Raw genomic sequence first — 23,385 nt, forward strand, 5'->3', positions numbered from 1 at the left:
GGGAGAGTTCTTAAGATATCTGAGGCTGAGGAAGAGAAAAATTAAAAGTTTCAATACCGCCAGCCGATGATGTCAAATACCTTTAATTCTAACACTTGGGAGGCAGAGGCATGTGGAGCTCAGAGTTCGAGGCCAGCCTGGTCTACAGAGTAAGTTTCTGCACAGCCGGGGCTACACAGACAAACCTTGTCTTGAAAAGACAAGAAGAAAAAAAAAAAATCTAGGGGGAAGGCAGGCTTTACCATGGTCTCTTACCCAGCCTGAAGCGGAGCTGTCCCAATACAACAGTCTAACATCAGCTCACAGAATAAGGTCTCTAGGATACACTCACCCCTTTCAACTGCACAAAAAAAAGAAAGAAAGAAAGAAAGAAAAGAAAAAGAAAGGTAAATAATGCGGCCACTCCCCACAGTCTAGTCTGGGGGTATTTCTAGTTATTCACGTGTACTTTATTGAGCCGAAATGTCCAAGTTCAAGAGAACTCAAAAGAAACTCGGGGCTAGCTTCCCAACGAATGCACTGTGTTCTGCAGAATCAAGTTCTGCCTGGCACGTGACTAAAGTCTTCGCTCATGCCCTAGGTTTTTTTAAAAAGGCAGCAGGCGCCTCCGTGGGGTAACTGGCATCCGAGGACCAGACGAAGAGCAAGATCCGTTTGCGCATGCGTAGCCTCTGGGCTCCCGAGAAACCAATCCGCGATCCCTTGCTCCAGGCCTTTCGCACCAGCTGTTGGAACACCGCCATTAGGGATCCAAGCATCCACGCGTGACACCTACAGAGCCCAGATCTGGAAGGGAGTCCGGTTTCCCCGGACACCGGCCCCGGCACCGAAATCCTCTCCCGCCGCGAAGACCCTCAAGCCGACCGCTCTCCCCGCCCCCCTTAGCCACACCCCCGAGCTGCCATACTGCGTCTGATTGGCTGGTAGACGCTTTAGTCCCACCCACTCGAGCCAACGCCAACACCAACGGCCACGTACCCGTTTTACGTGTCTTGGCCCCGAAAGCGGAAGTTGCGCAAATACTCGCGATCGCGGCGGAGTCGCGGAGCGTGTGCGAGTGTGTGTACACATACATACACATATTCCGTATTCGGCTGCAGCGCGGGGCGGTCACGGCATTAGAAGGCGCCGGAAGTGTCGGCGTCGAGGGGCGGCGGGATACGGGCCACCAAGGCCAGGCAGTCAGTAGAGCTTGGGGTCAGCGAGCGGTAAGGCTCGCCTCCGCCGCCGAGTCCCCGGCCCAGCCGGGCTTTTCTCTTCGGCCAGACATGGACTTCAGGGAAATCCTCTTGATCGCTTCCAAAGGACAAGGTGTCAACCACGTACCGGTGAGTCTCCGGAGTTGCAGTGGGAAACCCCGGGCGTCAAGTTCCTACGTGGTGGGGTGGAACTTGTAGGAGAGCGCCTGTCGGCCTCGGGGAGACCTGAACTACACGCACGCCCTCTTCTGGGGTTTGTGCGGAGATTCGGGTACGCGGGGGGCTGGGGATGGGAAAGGGAGAGCTTTCTTGGGGTCGGTTTCGCCAGCTCACGTGCCCTGGAAGCTTGCCGGGGTGGGGGTTAAGAGTTGTGCAAAGTCGGGGATGAGCCGCGCCTGACGGTGGACTGTGTAGCGCTAGTGGCGCCTGGCTTCGAAGAAACTTCCACTCCTAAATTAAGAACCAGTGTAGTCAGGAAACTCGGGGAGTTTAAGGACTTCGCTTGATAGCCTTCGGGTCTCTTTAGCGGGTCGAATACGGATTTTCAGGAGAATGTTTAGTGATTTCTTGAAAGGGTTCTCTGGTTGGCGGCCCCACCCACTGAACCAAAGATGTTATCACCGGCCAAGGAGGTATCTTATATTGGAAAGAGTTCAGGGCTTTGCAGGAAATCCGTAGCCAGCTGTGAGGTGATCGTGTGGGCTGTGGGTCTGTGGTAGACCTTTTATTGGCCGTATGTCCCTTGGATCTATCGATTTCCTATGCGAGCGGGCTGGGCAAAGCCATTTTCAGCTTTCATTTTCTAGTGGACTTCCACATCTTTAGGTTCTGTTTGCTCAGTGGATGTGTGAGTTCGATGAGCTTCAGAGGTAAATACTGAAGTGGTCCCACATCTGCTTTCTGGGGTTATAGCTGTTTTGCATAAACTAATCATTTCTGGATAACCAGAAGGTACCCACAGAACAGCTGTAAACGGATGTGCTGCGTTGTGATGCCTGAGATTTAATCAGTGAAGTGTCCGACTTGATCTTTTAGAGTCAATCATTTAGAACTTCAGGTCCCACTTGGATTTCGAATTGCCTAGTTTTGTTTGTTGCAGTAATTTTCCCTCTCTTGTCACTTCTTGTCAAGTCCAGGCTACTTTTAAACTCTTAAATATAAAATAATGAGTAAAAGTAGTTAGGTTTGTGTTCGTGTGCATATATATACATTACACTTATGTTAATATGTGACCAATCGTGTACTACCCTGATAGTAATCACTCAGTAAGATTCTTCTAAGCCGAATCTCATAAGTCCTGCTGGTTGAAGCTGTGGCACAAGCCTTTAAGTCTGGAGCAACAATGCTTTCTTTTGCATTTGTAGATTATCCAGTCACATTTACTGTTAGGTCTAATAATCATGTTTGCATAATTTGATCTGTATTTTATCTTAGATCTTCTTGAATCTGAGAAAAGTTTCAGAAAAAGCCAGATATTAGCTTTAGTGCCCAAGAATGGTCTTGTGGAAGAACTAGAGCCCAGCTTTAGAAAGCCAGTAGCTGGTTGGAAGTGGTGGCTCACACCTTTAATGTCAGCGCTCACAGAGGCAGGTGGACCTTGTAAGTCCAAAGCCAGCTTAGTTTACAATAGTTAGTTCCAGGACAGGGCTAAGGAGAGAGACCCAGTCTCAAACTATATATATATATATATATATATATATATATATATATATATATATATATATATATATATATAATTGTCACTCTCCATTATCCAACTATGTCTCTTCTTCCCTAGGTCCCTCTTACTCTCCTGATGCGGGTGGGTGGGTGAGAGATCCACTGAGTTTAAATAGGGCCACATGCATAAGCATGCATGAGGCAGGGCCAGGTTACCACCAAAGAAGGCACTCCTTCTCCCCTAGCAACCATTACCCACTAGCTCAGCAACCTTTATTTCCCACCTCCAAAGAATTACTTTCCTGTTGCTGGGATAAGACACCATGACCAGGCAACTTACAGAAGAGTTTACTGGGGGCTTAGAGGGTTAGATGTCATGACCAGTGTGACACCAGGCAGGTGGGGATGACACTGGAATGCAAATGGGAGCTTCCGTCTTGATCTACAGCAGAAAGCTAACTGGGAATGCCATCTTAGGAAGGACTCCCAAAGCCCAACAGCAGTGATGCACCTTCTCCAAGGCCACACCTTCTATTCCTTCCCAAACAGTTCCAACTAGGGACCAGAGATGCAGACATTGAGCCTATGGAGGCATTGTTATTCAAATGGCCACAGGCCTCATGAGCCACTCTCCCATACATAGTGTTCTGAATGTCAGTTTTATCCTGTGTGGGTCTTGTACAGCCTGAAGGTTCCTTTTGTTCCTCTTTAAAGCAATTTTTAAATTTTTTTATGTGTATGGGTCTTTTGCCTGCTTGTGTCTGTGCACCAACTGCATGCAGTGCTCCAGAGTCTAGAAAAGGGTATCAGATCCCTTAGAAGTGGAAGCTTATAAGCCTCTCAGTGAGCGTTGGGAACTGAACCAACACGTTTGCAAGAGACTTGAGTGTTCTTAGCCACTGCATTGACTTTAACCCAAGGTGCTAAGGCAAATAGGCAGCTCCCACTTGCTGTCTGTTGGTGGACAGGGCAGGGTTTGGGTCAGGCGTTTCCAAGTTCTTGGCTCGTATTCAAAGAGTTGAGAACGGCGCACACTTACTAAAGGAGCATGGTGACTTTATTTGCAGCAAAGCAGTAGTGTAGCTTAAAGAGTAGAGATGGCTCGGGGGGCCAGACTGCAGCCTGGGGTTTATTTATTTTATGTATATGAGCACACTGTTGCTCTCTTCAGACACACCAGAAGAGGGCATCAGATCCCATTACAGATGGTTGTGAGCCACCATGTGGTTGCTGGGAATTGAACTCAGCACCTCTGGAAGAACAGTCAGTGCTCTAACCACTGAGCCATCTCTCCAGCCCAGGGTAGCTCTTTATTTTGATTGATGGGTAGGTTATATAATCATTTTTCTACTGTGCATGTTCCTCTACATCTGATTTTAACCCTGTGCACCCCCAGTTATGCATAGGCGTAAGATGGTAAATAGAAATTCTCCTTAATGGCTCACAGCCATCTGTAATGGGATCTGATGCTGTCTTCTGGTGTCTCTAAAGACAGCTACAATGTACTCACATATATAAAATGAATAACTAAATCTTTAAAAGAAAGAAAGAAATTCTCCTTAAAAGGTTGCATGCACCTAAAACCATTTCAAGCCTAATTGGCCCTTATAATTGTCAAACCTGGAAACTGGAAATACACTTGAGTAGAAATTGTAAGTTTGATTGTTAGGTTGGGGAAGTGTACCACTGTTTCAGAGATGGGAGAGCATGTAACCCACACAAATGGGGGATGGAGTGGTTTTGAGGTTTAGAGTGGCTGTGTGTGTGTGTGTGTATACACGTGCACGCGTGTGCATGTGTGCATTGTATGTGCAAGTAAAGGAACCAGGCTACCAAGGACTTTTTTTCCAAGGGTTTGTGAATAGCCCAAAACTAAATAATGGTCCCACTAAACTGTCTCCTGTACTTTTACCTGACTTCACTATCAGCCCTTCAGACTTTTCAATTTTTGGAGCATCTTGGATTCTGGATTTCTGGATTAAGGATGCTCATTTTGTATTAACGTTGCCCTTATTGCTCGTTTTTAAATGAAACAGTCGTCTTCTTAATGTTTTAGTTAAAATAAAGGTAGATTGCATCATGTGTGGAAGTATTAGGCAGAGACTTTTCTCAGTGGAATTCTGAATACAAAAATAACAGCTGGTCAGGATGATGCAACCAGTCATTGCCAGTGGCCTTTGCTTTAACGACAGAGTCTTCTGTAAGGTTAGTCTGTGGAACTCATTATGTAGACCAGGCTAGCCTCAAACTGAGAGAGCTGCCAGCCTCTGCCTCCTGAGTGTAAAGGGTTGTAAAGAGCAGTGTGGGCCAACAAAGACATCCCTGCTGTCTCTGACAACTGCTCTAGTTTAGAGCCGTACTTCTCAGCCAGTGTTATGTTCAGGGTCTTTAGAAACTGTTGTTCCTCCCTTCCCCACAGGAATTCTGTTCTCTCTTCTCCCATAGCACCTTAGAGAATCTCTAAATAAAGGTGAAAGCAGTTAGCATTCATTGTGCTGAGCCTGTGCCAGACACGTTGTAAGGACTTCATGTGTTAATTAATTTAGTCACCATAATGAGCTTATGAAGGAGATTTTGTTTTAGACTGAGGCCTAGTGAGGTGAAGAAAGTGCCCAAGGCTGCACAGGGAGTTATGGACCGGATCCAGCAGACGGCTTCTCAGTTCTGCTCTTCACAGGCCCTCTGTTGAGAGAGAACCCCATCTTCGTAGGCAGAGCTCGAGCTCCTTCCTCAGCTCTTCAATACAGCTTTAGGCAGTAACACTGTTGGATTTTTATGACATTCAATATAAAGATGGAGAAGAAATCCAAAAACCAAACCAGAAGCATATAGAACCGGTGGACAACTATGACCACCCACCTGAGCAGGTCACCTGATCACGTCTGGTTTCTAAGGCTAGGCAGGATTGGGCCTGGTTAGTACATTCATAGATGGGAGACTGGTAGACAGGGATACTGCAGGTCTGTTCTGAAAAGTGTAGGCGTGGTTACTGTCCCACGGAGGGGAAGGATATATATAGAGAAGATCAGCTGTAGACCTGTCTCGGGTGACATGCATGGAATGCTGGGCATTCTGTTTATGAGTGAAGTCTGAGCTGAAGGGATAAAAGTGTTGGAGTTAGATAGAAAGTTAAAGTGTGCAAATATGTTTGGTCCTGGGTCAGAAGACCTGCATTCAATATGTATTCAGTTACAAAGCTTATGCTAAGCAGCTAGAAAGCCCGGTCACCCTCTTTTAAGACCATTTCCAATAAAGAAGTACTGGTTTGATGGGTGACTTCGTTAGATTTGAATGGCACTAAGGATTGAACCAGGCCCTTCAACATGCTAGCAAGTTCTCTCCCATTGAGCTGTGCTGCCGACTCTAGCCAGTGTTTAATGAGTGCTGTAATGCTTGACTTTGTCCCTAAACCAGAGCCGGCATGAACGGTTGCTCTGGATGCTTTCTTCTCACTGTCCTTTCCACAACCTGCTGGGCAGGCTTAATGCCAAGAGCTGCTTCTTGCATTCCTTCCCTGGCTAAGGACTAAAGGTGTTCAAAACTCTGTGCTGCTGACTAAAGTTAATATATTATTTGTCTACTCTAATCAGTAGTTAAGTGATGTAAAATCATCAGAAAATATATATTTTCTACAGCAGTCTCATTTCCCCTAAGGAGCAGTTTGGGGGTAACATGATGGTTCTGACGAGGTACTTTCTGAGCAAGGTTTGGACAGCTGCTTCTTAATCTTTGCAGCAAGGAGTGTTTTCAAATAGCTTGATGTTTTCTAAAGCCATGGGCTTTCGTATTACAAATTTTTGCAAACTGTGGTGCCCCATTAAATGTAGAAGTGCCACCCTGTGGGTCATTCTTGGGGACCAAGAGTGCTGAGACTGGCTTGGCAGGGTAAAGGAAAAAAAAAAAAACTTGACCAGCGGGTTTTTATGAAGCAGCCTTGTGCCTCGAATCAAGAGTCAAAAGATGGGTACATCCTGCTGGGCTGCTGCTGAGGCTGTGTGTGGCCGTGTGTGGCCATCTGATGCAGGAGACTTGACAAGTGACTCAAAGAGAATCAAAGGGCTCCAGCCTAAGGCTTTTGGGTTTCTTCTTAACATCATCCTCTACTGTGAGTTGGGGGAAATCTTAAAATCTTAAAATCTTCCATCAAAACATGCTTTGGTCTGCTTGCAGCCCACTTTAGAAAGGTCTGTGGAACTCAGTGTTCAAAGATCATATACCTAAGAGACATTTGAACATATGTCCACCTAAAATGTCACAGCAGCGTTTTTTATGAAACCAAAGAAATGGACATAGTCCAAATGGCCAGCTGGTGAGCGGACACTGCTGAGTGTCTGTGCCCTGCAGTGTCATTCGGCTGTTTAAGGAATGAGCTCCTGACAGCAGCGTGCCCTTGAAACCTTTATGTTCATGAAGAGGCCACCGAAAGACCGTTCTGTGTCCCTAGTCTCTAGAGAAGCACAAGTAGGAATGACTGGAGGGGATTCTTTGTGGGGCTGGCAAGTCCAGACTCTGTTTGGAAGGCCAGGCACTCTGCAGTTAACGCTGGAACTGCTGACTCTGCTGACCCCAGAACTGTTGTGAGGTCGTTGAACTGAGCAGGGGACCATGGGCATTGTGGAAGTTAATCTGACTGCAGATGTTAATTTTATTAGTGAAATTCTTCCAAGCAGCATAAGCTGAGCCCCTGGTTAAATAGTTAGGTTTGAGGCAAGCGAGCACACAGTGACTATTACATTGTAAGATTTCGTTTCCATTAAATGTGTAAACAAATGCCTAGCAATAGAATGTCCACTAATGGTTGCCAGACCCATCACTTGAGGCTAAGTGAATTCTTACTTTTTCAAGGTGATGACTATATTCTGAAACTCTGCATATGCCAAAAGATATTTAAATTGTGGAATGCTGCCTGTGAGCTGTGTGTCTTAGTAAACCTGAATCAGGTGCCACATTCATGGCATTATTTGTGGGTGGAAAGAGCTCTCAATTCAGTTTACAGGATGTAGACTAATCATAGGGTCCGACTGTCCTGACCTGGGTGACTAGGGAATAATTGGTGCTGTCTTGGGATTTCTCTGTAAGGGGTGAGTCAGTCACGAGCACTGCTGTCATGCAGGATTTTCAGGTTGGATGAGGCCTGCCTTCTCCGCCAGCTGCTGTTCAGTTGACTAATTTACTTGGAACTTGAGCTTCCTGCAGGATACATTGTGTTTGTCAGCACTGTAGTAGGCAGATCCTTTGGCTTTCCTTCAAGGATGCCATAAACAGGATGGCAGAGCATGGGGTGATAGGCTGTGTGTCTGTCTGTCACACAGGATGTGGGGTGATAGGCTGTCTGTCTGTCACACAGGATGGGAGGGCATGGAGTGATAGGTTGTCTGTCTGTCTGTCACACAGGGGATGGAAGGGCATGGGATGATAGGTTGTCTGTCTGTCTGTCACACAGGGGATGGAAGGGCATGGAGTGATAGGCTGTGTGTCTGTCTGTCACACAGGATGTGGGGTGATAGGCTGTCTGTCTGTCACACGGGATGGGAGGGCATGGAGTGATAGGCTGTCATACACAAGTTTAGAGAGCATTGGGGTTAATAAACTGCTGGCTTTTTCTACAACAACGGCTTTACTACCAGCACAGACACAGATTCGGCAGATAAAAAGAGCATCTGTCTTAAACAGAAAGGGTTGGAATATAGCCCAGTAGTAGAGTGCCTGGCATGTGTGAGGCCTGGATTGCTTAAGCTGTGATTTAAAAAAAGAAAAATTGCTGGCCCATAAATTATGTCCAATGGTCCCAGACTGAGAATTAGGTCTGTTAATCATGTTTCTTTAGTAGTAGATATTTAAGAGATTGAAGCATCTTCTTTCAGGGTTCAAATCTTTTTTATCCCCGTGTCAGTCATTTTCTGTATGCAGTTACTTAAAAACCAGTCCATAAAAACAACATCTGCCCGGGCAGTATTCGTGATCTTGGTAATTCGGAAACCAGTGTGAAGAAGTGTGTTTAGTAAATTAATGTTTAGTGAACTTACACTACAGTTAAAGATCAGGCTCTTCGTTTAGATTTCTTGTTCTTTCCCTTCCTCTCCTCACTTTGTTTTCTACATTTTCTGTAGTTCAGGCTGGGGATTGAACTCAGCTGATGCACCTTAGATCCTCCTCTGCGCCTCCCACTATACTGCCCAGCCCCTAGTCTGTATATTTGTAAAGTGTTGTTGCCTATAGCTCTCATCTGCTTGCTTTTAGAAAAGGTACAGTTTGGCAGTGGGGCCTCCGAAGAAAGACCCAAAAGTGAAAGGTGTCCAGTCGGCAGCCGTGCAAGCGTTCCTGAGGAGGAAAGAGGAGGAGCTCAGACGGAAAGGTCTGTATGTGCCTGTGCTGCTTCTGTCTGACAGCTTAGTAGTTTGGGGATACTGTACCTGTGTCTGGATAACTTTATAGACAAATTCGTGTGTGCGCATGCGTGCCCATAGGTTGGTTATTTGGATTGTTTTCTGTAACCCCGTCTCACCCACCCCCAAGGCTTTGTGGAGCTGGGCATAGTGATAGTCACCTGTCATCCTAGGTATTCAGCAGGCTGAGGCAAGGTCATTTCTTGAGCTCAGGAGCTTCAGAGCAGTGGGGACAACACAGCAAGGCCTTAATCTCTTGAGGGAAGGTGGACAGACATGAAGGGCCCAGTGTATACCATGTGACTAGCCATAATTCGTCTCCATTCTTTACCATTGTTCTTAACAGCTCCAGGGGTGCTGGTGTTTCATTGGCCCAGTGCACTTATGAGACATTTTGTGCATTTTAAGCAAAAGCCAAGTCCCTTACCTGCTTAGTCATAAAGAGAGGCTCATATATGACCACTGTTGTAAGAATTACTCAGTTCTGTTGGATGACTTCCTCATTTGACACAGATATCTAGAAACCAGAACTGAGCATTGAGCTTTGACTGTGGGCTGGCGTCACATGAGCAGCCGCTGTGTGGAGCCCTGGAATAATGTGTTTTATCCCTTTCAGCCTTGGAAGAGAAGAAAAGGAAAGAGGAACTGGTGAGAAAGCGAATTGAGCTCAAACATGACAAAAAAGCAAGAGCTATGGCCAAGAGGACCAAGGACAATTTTCATGGTTACGATGGGACTCCTATTGAGGAAAAGTCAAAGAAGAGGCAGGTAGTGGAAAGCCATCTGAACCAGGGAACGGATCAGGACTACGATGTGGAGGAGGAAGACTTCATGGAGTACAATCAGGCTGAGTTGGACCAGGACTATGAAGAGGAGCAAGAGCCTCCCAGGGTTGAAAGCAAACCAAAGGCCCCCCTTAAAAGTGCCCCATCACCCATGAACTTCACTGACTTATTGAGGCTAGCTGAGAAGAAGCAGTTTGAACCAGTGGAGATCAAGGTAGTAAAAAAAGTGGAAGACCGGCCCCTGACTGCAGAGGAACTGAGGGAGCGAGAATTTCTTGAACGAAAGCATCGGAAAAAGAAACCTGAACCCAACGCCAAACTACCTCCACCCGTGTCCAAAAGGGCGTCCTCTCATAAAGACACCATGGGCACAAAGCCCAGCAAAGGTGGTGGGGACGGGCAGCTTTCTTCCAAAGGATTGCCCTTTCCTCATGCTGAGAAGAAATTCAGACCCAGCACAGCCAATGACAAACAAGTAGCTTTGTCTTCATCCAAATCCCTGCCAGCAGAGAGGACCAAGGTGGACTCTGGCAGTAGCTCCCAGCCTTCCCTCCGGGAAGGTCACCACAAGCCTGTGTTCAATGGGGCTGGAAGGCTCCACCCCAGCACCTGTTCACCAAGTGTCCCAAAGACTTCTGCTAGTGGGACTCAGAAATGTGCTTCTGAGCACAAAGCCAAAAAATCTCTTCCTTCTCATCTGAGCCATTCCAAGCCTGGGCCCACGGTTCTCTCACACAACAAAGCTAAGAGTCCCGGTGTCAGACAGCCAGGCAGCAACTCTGGCTCTGCTCCTGGGCAGCCTAGCCCAGGGACAGTTCGACCCACACTTAGTTCTGGCCCTGTGCCCAAGCGCCAGAACGGCAGTTCCTGCTCCGTCACTGAGCAGTCAGTCAGTGGGATCAGAAAGCTGGCCAGCAACTCACATCCCTCTGGACGGACACCCAATGGCACAAGTGGCCCTGGGCGACCTGCAAGCAGCTCAAATGGCCCTGGGCGACCCATCAGTGGAGCTGCTGGTTCTGGGAGACCAATGGGCAGTTCTGGAGGCCCTGGGCAGTCTGTAAACAGCCCCCGTGACCATCGACGGCCAGTGAACAGTCTAAGCTCTCCTGGGCGGTCCGTCAGTGGCCCTGGGAGATCTGTGAGTGGTTCCGGTCCAGCTGGACGGACTGTCAGTTCCGGCCCTGGAAGACCAGTGAGTGGCTTAGGACCTGGACGGACAGTTAGTAACCCGGGCCTCCCCACAAAGCCCAAATGCACTGTTGTCTCAGAAACAATTTCTTCAAAGAATATTATCAGTCGGTCAAGCAATGGACAGATAAATGGGATGAAGCCTGTCCTCTCTGGCTACAGATCTGCCCAAGGTAAAGTTGACCCTCATCCTGAAGAGTGTGTGTGTCACTAGGCCTTTGGAGACAGTACCTAGCTTTATCATCGGGAACCCTGTGGCCACTTTCACGAGCCCTGTAATGTGCTCGTTGTTGGTAGTAGAAGAGAGGCTTGTTCAGCATCCGCTGTTGGCAGCCCCCACCTTGTTCTCTCTCGTGCAGAGAACCTGGCTTTGTGAGGTGAGGTGACTGAAGTAGCTGGTGGCTCTGTAGGACAGTGTTCTAGATGGAGACTGAGCCTTTGCCGCTCGACTCATTCAGCAGATGTTTGTTAGCACCTCCCCTGCACCGGCTGTTTTACTCCAGTTCTGTTCCTTCTGGTGTGCAGTGTGAAGAGCCTTGTCACTGGTGCTTTAGAGTCACCGACAGCTGCATGCGCACAGGCCCGTGTTAAACACGGACAAGAAACCAGTGGCACGTTGCCTTACAGTCAGACTAGAGAGTTGCTCTCAGGCACTGCTTGCTGTCTTGAGTACCTGTCTTTCACAAAGTTGTTCTTCAGTTTGGGGTTGTTGCTTTTTGTTCTGTTTATTCATCTGGGGGTAGGATTTGTTTTGTTTTTAGACAAGATGGTCCATGTTGACCTGGAACTTCCCATAGCTGCCCTCCGAGTGCTGGGAGTGCAAGTATATGCTCCCATACTCGTCTGCTGTAGGCTGGGGTCCAAGCCCAGGGCTCCAGATGCCATGCAAGCTTTCTGCTGAGCCAAACCCCAGCTCACTTTCCCCACTGTTATCAGTTAGTAGGCAGAAATCGGATGTTAACGTGTTTTTAGTGGTCATACTTTTAACACTCTTTGAACAGTTATAATTCAGAAAGTGCGTTATACTTGGGTTTTTCCTGAGATGGGTTCTTGCTATGTTGTCCGGTTCTCCTTCAAACCGTTGGCTCAGGCTTTCAGGCCCAGGTAGTTGAAAAACTACTTTTGGTATGTTTATTTGGTAAAATTAAAGATTCTGTGGCAGTTTGTAACAACTCAGTTTCAGAAATTTTACTGATCTCTTAAATCCCAGAAGTCTGCATAACTAAGCTAAAGCTATGACCGGGCACCAAGGCATGCTGAAGTGCTGCGGGAGCTCAGTCCCTGGGTGCCCGGGCTGCTGCTGTACTCTGCTTTCAGGGTGTCTTAATGTCAGTTTCTCTGAGTCCTGGGAGCCGTGGTCCCCTGAGGAGCTGTTCCTCCATACAGCGTTCTTACATGGCGTTTGTTCTTAGGTCCTCAGAGGTTTCCCTTCCCTACTGGCTACAAAAGGCCTCGGGAGTATGAAGATGAAGATGATGATGATGAATATGACTCAGAAATGGATGATTTCATCGACGATGAAGGAGAACCTCAGGAAGAAATATCCAAGCACATTCGAGAAATCTTTGGCTATGACCGAAAAAAGTAAGCTGAAGATTTACCTTAACATAAACTTCTTATCATATGTAGGAGAGAAACATTGACAGTAGAGGCATTGAATGCTTAGCTAGAAACCTTTGGGTGGTGATGGTTCTTAGAGCATGTGCTGACTAGTTTTTAATGTCAGCTTGTCACAGCCTCGAGAGAACTTGACACAGGAAGAAAAAACTTAAAGAAATGTCACCAAAGACTTGCCTTTGAGCAAGGCCATAGTACATTTTTTGATGATTTGGGAGGACCCCCAGCTCTCTGTAGACAGTGTCACCCCAAAGTTGGTAGTCCTGGGTGCTGTAAGAGAGCCTGCTGCGTAAGGAACAGGCCAGCGAGCAGCCTCTGCATCAGCTGCTACTTGGAGTTCTTGCCCTGGCTTTCTCTGGCTAATGGACTTTATATACAGTGAGACCAGCCCTTTCCTCCCGGGCTTGGTTCTGGTCGTAGCAACAGAAACCTTAACTAGACAGGGCACGTGCTAGTTTCTACTGAGTTGAGAGTGGTTTGTGTTTGTGTGCAGGCTTGTTTCTTCAGAGGGTAGGGAGTGAAGCCGCCTCGTGGGTGAGAAGTGGGTGGGCTGTGGAGCCAGAGGTAAACGGAAGGAAATGGAGAGCTGTGTGTAAAGGCAGAGGAGACCTATCACACCTCCTATAACGAAGTGTTTGCACATCTGTAGAAGCCCCTCCAGAAACCAGGCCACCCAAAAAGCATCCAAGACACACAGTGGGAGGAGGAACTGGCAGTCCTGGAGCACAGGGCAGCCGGTGGAGCAGCCGCACTGTCTGCTGACCTGGTCATTAGCTTCTCTGCCTCAGTTTACTGTTGGGAAGGTCCTGTCTCCCAGTAGTCACAAGGTTTATTAAGATTTACATAAATTTTCACACGTTTTCAGGATATAAATTAAGTTACTATATTGAGGGCACCTTGTTGAGTTTAGGGCTTTTGCTAATGCTGGGTTCTGGAAGAGCTGCCCTGTAGGCGCCTAAGGCTCGTTCAACACAACGTTTACTACAATTCCATTTCTACCCAGTCTCTGCCATTCTATTCCAGACAAGGCAGGAGGAATCCTACCCTGGGTGCTTTGGCTTCGTTGTGATGAGAAGCTGCAGCGCTGTAGAGAATAGAATCAATAGAATCGCACACCTTTGTCCCAGCACTGGGGGGGGGGGGGGGGGGGGGGCACAGCCATGGCTTCACAGAGAACCCGAAAGAAAATTGAATCTCTTCATTTTTTGACTTTGCTTTCTTGCCAGATACAAAGATGAGAGTGACTATGCCTTACGTTACATGGAGAGCAGTTGGAAGGAGCAGCAGAAGGAGGAAGCCAAGAGGTGAGCAGTTGTATAGAAACATCTCAAGCCTGCAGCTGCAGGACTCTGGGTGAAGTGCTGCGGACAGATTCCTCACCTTTCCATCCAAGGGTTTCCCGTTTGTAACTTAGAATCTACTGCTTTGGTCACTGAAGCTCGTCAGGGTTAAGACTGTAGCCCAGGTGTCTGCAGTGTGTCCTGTGTGCTATGTATGTCGTAAGATTGGAAGCCTCCCCAGGTCTACCATGGGCTGTTTGCTTTCCTCTGCCCATCCGACTTGTCTTGGTGTCAGAACTTGTCATTTTGCTTCCTCGGGGACCTCACTGGGAAGAGATTAGATTCCCTCCATGTTTGACAGCTCAGTTGTGAGTTCCCAAGAGTTTCTTAGGTCAGGGTGATTGACTGCTTTGCTTATAGTGTTATTAGAAAGGAATAATTCACCTCAGTCCCAACACAAAACACTAAATGGCTTTCCTTTGACCATCCCTCGTCTAACTAGATAAAATGTCAAAATTAGTGTTAAGAAAAAAGAATATGGACTATTACTAATGAATGAATGTTTCCTGGGTTTTTATGCTGTGTGTATGTGGGGAGGGTCACTTCTTTTCTACCTCTATCTATGTAGGTGTCAAGGATCAAACTCAAATCGTGATGCCTCTTTATTTTTAAGTGTTTTTGAAAAGGATGAACAGATTTCTCAGTGGTGAAAGAGAACTGTTCTCGTAGAGGACCAGAATTTCCAAAACCCTAATCAGATGGCCCAGAACTGCCTTACACCTCAACTCAGCTCCAGGGATCTGTCTTCTGACCTAGACAGGCACCTGTACATGCATAGGCTTATTTTTTTAAACAGGGCTTCTCTGCATAGCCCTGCCTGTCCTGGAACTCACTCTTAGACCAGGCTAGCCTTAAACTCACAAAAATCTGACTCCCGAGTGCTGGGGTGACAGCCTTCACCACCTTGCTGGCCTTACCGTCTTATTTTAATTTTGGATGCTAAGGCTTTTTCATCATTCTTGTTGTGAGATCTTTATATTTTTCTGTCTGTGACCCTGTTTTATTTAAATTGTGTGTATGAGAGACAGACAGACAGGGTGTGTTATGTGCCTGTCACATAGGCAGACTCATCAGCCAGTCCACATGAAAGTCCAGTTGAGAAGCCAGTATTGCTGTTTTAAGGCCGTAATTCCATGTCCTTTACAACAATCTCTCCATAGTCTAAGACTCGGTATGCAAGAGGACTTAGAAGAGATGCGGCGCGAAGAGGAGGAAATGAAACGTCGAAAGGCCAAGAAGCTGAAACGCCACTAGCTGCTGCTTCTGTTCATTCTGAGAGGGAAAACGCTGCAAGGATTTTCTGCCTTCAGACTGAGCAAGCCTCCAGCTTAGATTGACACGTTTGCAGGCTATTGTGTGTTTGAGTGTGCAGTGTTTTCATAGTCCAGTGTGGAACCTGTAATGGAGATGCTGGCTGTGTGCGCTGTTGAAGTTAAAGTTAGCCATTCACGGGTTGGCCTCCATCCCGATGAACTATGCACGTTAAGGTGGGACCACTCGCCAGTCAGCTGATCACTGTTCCTTTGCTACTTCAAAAAGAGAGAAAGATCGCAGTCTGACTTGTCCTCAGGAAGGGCCTGGTCCTTCTGTGAATGCTGCCAGCAATAAAGTGACCTGTCCTAGTCTGTTTGACTTGAAACCCAGGAAAGAGTAGGCTTTATACAGAGTACCCGAGTCTCATCCTTGTGACTTTGACACACAAAATAGAATGAACTATATTGTATTTAGCTATTTGTGGATTGGATGCTAAGCATTCTTAATAGATATTAGGTAATAAAAATTTCTTAAGTTAAAATACAAATTTTGCCGGAACAAGAATGTTCTTTTCCAGTGTTCCTTTCAAGCTTTTTGTTATTTAATTTTGTGTGAAGTAGATGAGGCCCCTACTATTATTTTTTGTTTGTTTAATTTCTTTTTATATTAAAGATGGTTATTCAGATATTAGATTTGAAAGGGTAGTAGTTTAAAAATTAGCAAACAGCGTGTATTTTGGCCCCTTCTGATTTATTCTCCCCATTAAAATGCTATATGGGACCCTAAGGTGCCCCTGTACCTCTTGATGTTAATAATATTGCATTTTTAGCTTGAATTCCTTAGAAAATGTTAATGACCAAAAAGCCAAATGTTTAGTGTATCAGGAATACCACCTTCTCTCTGTCCGCATTGCACTTTTATTTCTAACTATGCACTGTGAAGAGATAATTTTTCCTGTTGCTGTTTTGCTGGGCTGTGTGAAACCTTAAGTTCTTCGTAAAGCCAGACCTCCAGACTGATGTCACTTAAGCCTAGAGTCCCATCCAGGCTGGTCTTAGTCTGGCTGGAAGGAAGCCATGTCTCAAGGACAGTCAGCAACAGAAAAGGAAATAGCGTGCTGGAGACCGGAGTGTGGAGGGTTGGCAGCAGGCCAGAACTGGGTCTGTGGGCGATTCCACAGTGAATCTGGCTGTCTTAAACTGTTAAGCCATGAGGGGTGGGAAGCTGGAGAGGCTGTCCCACAAAGAGCTCGTACTTTTCAACAGGTCCAAGCTTCATGCATTTTGTCCTCGTTGTCTTCATTCTTTAAGCTTGAGTATTATGGGTAATCATGTTCCGCCTTTCGTTGTGGGACCATTTGACCCAGTCCTTAAAACAAACTCATTTTGAACTGAGCTTCAAACTTTGAGAAAGTGCAAGGATTTAAGTTCAGAGGGTGTAGAGCGCTGACTCCCCGTGCAGGACTTTATACACTGGCAGCAGGAAGTCTGTTAACTTCCTTCTAGCCCACCCTTAGTACAAAGGGACTAACATTCCCCGGATGAGCAGGTTTGGAGCATGTTACTGCTCTCACTGGTGTGTTTGCCCCCCTCGGACTCTCCTTGAATAACCTTTCTCCATATTCATTCTCTGGAATCTGTAGTTGCTGTCATCATTACCACTGGTGGCTGAAAGTTCACTGTCCTCAGTGTCAGGGTGCAGCTGTTTGCACAGAAAGGAGCCATTGTGTTAGAGTCAAGTTTCGGACCTTGGTACATTCGTTTCTGTAACAGATGTGCATCAGCTTTGCATAAGAAAGACTAAGTCCAAATCATGTCTTCCATTTTGCTTTTCTCTATTTCCTGACCACGTAGTAAAAGCTCACAAGCCTCTGAAGAAACAGCAGCAAGCTGTTATTTTTTCAAGGTTTACAAATTAAGTGCTTGATTCCTAATGTATTCTCTCTACTGTTTTGATTTTTCAGATTTTGATTCAATATTTGAAGATGTGCCTTTTATTGGGTCATGTTAATTCTTGAATGTAGTGATGTTGTTCCACCATTGTAATGGTACATGGTCATGGGTGTGGCATTCTCTAACACATTATGTGACAGGAAAGTCGTGTTCGTGGAACCCGTGGCTCTGATTGCACAGCCCCCTTGCTCAAGCAAAGGGCACTCTCTTAAGGCTACTTCAGAACTAACTGGTCTTTGCATTTTCTCTAAGTGGTGGACGCTGTCCTGTCTATGTAGAGGCAGGGGACCATGTGTCACAGGCATGTGTGCCATGAGAAAGTTCAAAGACTAACAGAGTCTACAGGAACTCAAAATTTCATTTTGTAATGGTAACCTCCCCCAAGATTTTCTCCAAGAAATAAATTATTTTGTATTTTATAACTTAAAAGCAGCTAGTAGTACATTTCTGAGATATAGCAGGAGACCAAAACATTTTTCAAAAGAGAATAAATATATAAAGAGAGACTGGTTGTTTTATTTTCAGTGTGCTGATTAGACTATTTATTTTGGGAGTGGGTGTGATGAAATGCATATTCAGGTGTCTAGTGTGTGATTAAGAGTGGAATATAGATTTCTTTGGCATTATTAAATCCATGATGTCTTTTACATACTGGACAAATCAGATATGAAAGAAAAACACTGACAAAGCTTAGCTTGTTCTCTGGTGCTGTTGACCTGCAGAAGAGTATACTTTTGCATATACAGGTGAATGTTTTACAATTTATGTATGCAAGAAATTGTAGGCATTAAACTATTTTATTGATATTTTTTACTGGTTTTCATTTATTGATCAAAACTTGAAGCTACTCATCACCTGGAAACCTCTGTGGACTTATTAGGTTCCGAGGTCATGCTTGTCCCTTGGACACAGGCCTGCCTGTTGTCCCTGTATCTGTTCAGCCTGCCACTGGTTTCTCTTCCGCCCTTCCACCGTCTCGTTACCCTTGTAAGGACTCACTCAGTCCTCAGCACCCATCCCAGGGGCTCTGACACCCTCTTCTAATCTACACCAGTACCAGGCATGCAGGCAAAACACTCAAAACATAAAATTAAAACAAAACCAAAACTGGATACAGCAATGAAGTCTAGCTTTGTGACTCGGGGTTTTGAAGGTTTACTCAGATGGAAAAGAAAGCAGAGCCGCTGTGTAATTCCTCTTGTCAGAATCGTCAGTTCAAATCCCCTATGCCAAAGCTTGAGCTGGAGAGATGGCTCAGTGGTTATAGCATGTTCCCTGGACAACCATCAGGACAGGAGTAACGTGGCACAGACACACACACACACCACCAGATCCAGATGAGCACCCTACACCCTCGCGGAAGCCCAGCTCCAAGAATGGCAGGACAGGAACTGGGGCTTACTGGCCTCTAGCCAAGCCTGGGAAACAAGCCCCCAGTTCCTAAGGACAGCTTACCAGGACAAGGCCGTGATCGAGGACACCCAATGCATCCTGGCCTCAGTTCGTGCACTCTGGGGGACATACACGTACTGGTGGGTGGGGTGGGTGAAAAGGTGAATCCTTAGGAATGTCACGAAGATGAGCAGACACACGTTCCCATGCATGCAGAGAATAACCCACCTCAGTGTGCTGAGTCCAGGTCGTGTGCGAAATCTAAGAGCTACTGATAGTGTCTAGATTCCAAAACTGCTAGGAATTCCATGTGTAGGTTTATATCCATTCTGCTTTCTATAGTCGGTAATCTTAGGGGCAAGAGGATGGATTGGTGTATAGTGTGCTTGCCCACAAAAGCAGTCTCTGAGTTCAGAGTTGCTGCACATAAAAGGGAGCGAGGCAAGATGGCAGCCACCTGTAAATCCAGCACTAGGCAGTGCACAGCTGGGTTCCCATGGCTCCCTGCCGGCCAGTCTAATCAAGGTAGAAAATGAGACTGCAGACATTGACCTTTGGTCTCCACACAGGTGAGCACACACACACTCTCAGTGTGGTACCTAAGAAACGGTAAGAACACCACATAACCATGTTTTCTGTGTACTGCTTTTCTGGGGCAGGTCCTTCTCTAAATCAGTAGAACCATCAGTCACCAAAAGATTTGTCTTCCCTCCTCCCCATTACCTCCTTACTCATTTCTGTTTTGAGTAAGATCTTGGGGCTCAGACTCCTGATTTTATTAACTGCTTAGAATTTATATTTAGGTTCCCATCCTTGGACTCAAATTCATTGTATCACGTTGAGAGCTGAGGTTAGGTTTTGTTTATATCTTTTAAAGAATCTTCGCAGGTCTAGAGAGATAGTTCAGATTAAGAGTATGACCTACCCACGAGCTCTTGCAGAGGATCTGTGGATCCTGTACCCACATTGGACAGCTCACAATCACCTTAAACTCCAGGAGAATCAGAGGCCTATGTATGGATGGCCTTCAATGCACAGGACATGTCTTTAATCCCAGTACTTGTGAGACAAGAGACAGGCTGAGCTCTGAATTCAAGGTCAGCCTGTTCACAGAGCACCCGGACAGTAAGAGAAACCCTATCTCTAAAAATCAAAACTAAATAAATGGTAAAAGTAAATATTTCAAAAGGAATTGTAGTCAGCGTCTTTGGTTTTCAAGAGAGGGAGATACTTAGGCAGCAAGATTGGTCCTGTTTCACCCACTGCCTTAGCATCTGAGGCATAGGTGTTCCTGATGAAATCCTGTCTAAATCTCTACTGTGCCCTCAAGAAAGACGCCTGAGCCTCTTAGCTTCTCTTCCCTTTGTAAAATGAGGCCAATACCCAGCTTTAGCGGGTTCAGGTGAAAATTAAAAATCTCACTTTAGCATCTCATCTGGTAGTGGAATGAGCCGTCCGTCCACACACAACTGCCCCTGCTCCTTCCCCTGGAAGGCCCACCTTCCACACAGGGTAGTGTTTACCCTTGTTCCCTGGACTTGGAGTATATTATTTGGGAAGTGGGCCTAAAAATCATTACTTAAGATTAAAGTGTAACTACACAGAATATGACAAAATAATGTGCGATTACTTTATGCGAAACCTACAACAGGAACTGCAGTTGGGTGGTCTTCACAGCTGCATGGGTTCACCAGGGTCGTCTTTGTTTATTTCCAGAGGGGTCTGCAGGAAAAAAGCATATGTCAGGAGGCTCTAGTATTTCTAGGGTGTGGGGCTGAGGCTAGAAGATGTGGCTGTCTGATCAGGATGTGCTCAGCACTGTGGGGAACTGAGAGAGACCAGAGGTCTGCCACCAGAACCCCCACTGGGTTGGTTTGGGAAGTGGGCTGATCTCAGCCCAGCACCACATAATCTTAGCATTCTGGACGCAGAGGAAGGAGGACCAAGGCAGCCTTGGTTCCACGGCCAACTCAAAACCACCCTAGGCTGTGTGAGACACTTGCTCCTTAAAAGTACACGAAAGGAACCTGACAAGCTCCCAGTTCTGAGTACCAGACAGTAGGAGGCGGACATGGAAACTTTTTCTCAAAAACTGGAGAGAATCTGTTTCTAAGGTCATCACTTAGTGAATCTGTCACTCCGGTTAAATTTCCGCACTCCCTGTGTTAGTGCTGGGGACCCCCTAACAGGGAAGAAGTCAAAGGCACACTTACCCCTCCTGGGGGATATTTATATCCCTTCCACATCGTTCCTGCAATGAGAACCATCCATAAGACAACGATCATCGTGGGCCGCCTTGGCTGCTGGGGGCGGGGTGCTTATTAGAAGGCCTGGGTCTATTTGCAGAGTCCTGGGGGTCCCTGGCTTCATTCCAGATCAGATGGTGGGTGGCCCGGCATGGCACTTCCTGACCGGTGAACTTTGAGGTCCAGTCTAAACTAAATTGGCCATTTTGGGAGGCCAGACTCAGGCACTAATTGTGACATCAGTCCCTATGACACGGGTGGCCTCAAGGGTTAGAGAGGCAATAGGTTGGCCGGGACTTTAGGTTTGTTTGGGTAAAGGAAACCTTGAAAGGGAAGCTTAGAACCCTAATAAGCCATTTACAAGATAAGATACACATTTGCTTAAACTATTGGGGGGTGGGCAGAAAAGAATTGCTGTGAATAACAAATCAGAACCACCTGGGTTTGTTTGGGGGGTGGGGGTGAGTAAGATTAACAAACTAGGTGGACAACAGCCTTAGGCTATTTATTGTTAGGCTACCCAAGGAAGGAAGGTCTTGCTTTTTGGGAAATGCTTTCCAGCCCTGGCCAGGCTGCCTAAGCCTCCTAGTAACCTCCCCGGGAAAAGGAACTGAAAGATTTGAGCTGCTTGTGGGGATCTTTCACAGCTGGCACAGGGGCACAGAATAATTTCTGTGGCTTAGAGTCACATTTTGTGGCGATGACTGAAGAAACAGGTGTTACTTTCATCACATCCTCGAAATGTGACCGATTTGAACCAGTGGGGCTGAGGGAGAGCCAAAAGCTAGCAGACAGCATCCTGTTGTTACTCTACCTGAGGCTGGGGTTACCATCCCCTAACTTCTGGGGTAGTTTCCCCCCAAGTCCTTCTGCTCTCGACTCAGCATATTAAGACTCCCAAGAGTTTGTCTAACAACGGCAGTGCTGAAGGAGGAGGGGGAGGGGAGAGAAGGGGAGGGGAGGGGAGGAGAGGGGAGGGGAGGGGGGAAAAAGAAGAATGGCTGGAGAAACAGCTCAGTGGTTAAGAGCACTGACTGCTCTTCCAGAGGTCCTGAGTTCAATTCCACAACATGGTGGCTCACAACCATCTGTAATGAGATCTGATGCCTTTTTCTGGTGTGTCTGAAGACAGCTACAGTGTACTAGTCTTGTATATAATAAAAATCTATAAAAAAAGAAAAACAAATCCAGACAAAATGGGTGGACTGCTGGAAGCCCAGACTTTAGGGTTTGCTGAAAGGGTGTTTGCCCTCTGTTTCCAGCAGGCAGAGTATGAGAAACTCTGAGGTCTGGCTCGAACCCCGCCACACACACACCCTCACCCCCACCCCACCCCACTCCCCGAGCACACACACACACCAATGAAGCGATTGTGTGGTGGTGTGGGTGGCCCAGCCACTGGCACCAGAGTTCACTGACAAGTTTTCCTTTCGCTTAGTAAAATTTGTAGTTCACTAGTTTTGTGACCTTCACAAAAACAATAAAAGATTAAAATAGCTCCAGCCGTTCCTGTGAAGCAACTGACATTCAGGGGATGTAAACCTCTCCTCTAAGCTGCAAAGTTGGGGCTTAATCTCAAGTTTTTGTGAATTCTTGTTTCACAGACCTTCAGAAAGGGCGTTAAAAGTGCTCACCCTGAAATGACTTACAAAGCCACTGACGGCCATTTAATCCTCTAATGGCCAGACCAAGAGTGGGCTTTTACCTCCAAAATGTCTCTTAGTGCCCAAGCTCAGGTGTCTAATGTTTTTAAAGATTAAAGACACGATTGCCATCAGTGCGGGGGGGGGGGGGGGTTGATCACATCAGTGAAGGATTTGGAGCTGCCTAGTAAACATCTCTTTTCTTGCAAAACTCAGCAGTGTTTTGCAGATACCAAATGACAATTATCCAATTACACCGCCTCTTAGCGATTTTAGTTTTTTGTTTTAGCTTGCACAAACATCAATCATTGTTGCTGTTGTTGCTGTTAATATGTCTGGACCATGGGTAGGGTCACAGACAAAGATGTTGTTGCCAAGGTAGATGGAGCTGGTGGGTGGGTGGGTGGGTAGAAGGCCGAGAAGTGTCTAAGCAGCTATTTAAAAAAGTTGTGACAGGATAGCATGGCCTCGGTCATTTCGATCTGTTCCGTCTGTGGTGGCACATGACTGTGTCACCAACACTCAGAAGGCGAAGGAAGGTCGACCTCTGTGGTCCAGTTTGACACTAGCCTCATCTACATAGTGGGTGCCGAGAGAGAGCTCGAAGGCTCTAATTTAGGAAGAGAAAGGAGATGGTGGAGGGAAGTGAGAGAGAGAGAGTAAAGAGGGTCGATAGGACCAAATTCTATCACATACATGGATCTATAGATGCTTTTAATAT

The 23,385-nt window shown here is 46.5% G+C and overlaps 1 protein-coding gene across 1 annotated transcript; it reads left to right on the forward strand.

Moving 5' to 3' along the window:
• The first annotated feature begins 1,001 nt into the window (after positions 1-1,001).
• On the forward strand, positions 1,002-17,982 carry SPTY2D1 (SPT2 chromatin protein domain containing 1). Its single transcript, XM_080909057.1, has 6 exons — positions 1,002-1,328; positions 9,099-9,213; positions 9,861-11,393; positions 12,633-12,804; positions 14,064-14,141; positions 15,338-17,982. Exons 1-6 carry the CDS (start codon positions 1,269-1,271, stop codon positions 15,429-15,431), a joined length of 2,052 nt encoding a protein of 683 aa, XP_080765183.1. The 5' UTR covers positions 1,002-1,268; the 3' UTR covers positions 15,432-17,982.
• Positions 17,983-23,385: the final 5,403 nt, after the last annotated feature.

The sequence above is a fragment of the Micromys minutus genome (assembly GCF_963924665.1).
Source record: "Micromys minutus genome assembly, chromosome: 32".
NCBI lineage: Eukaryota > Metazoa > Chordata > Mammalia > Rodentia > Muridae > Micromys > Micromys minutus.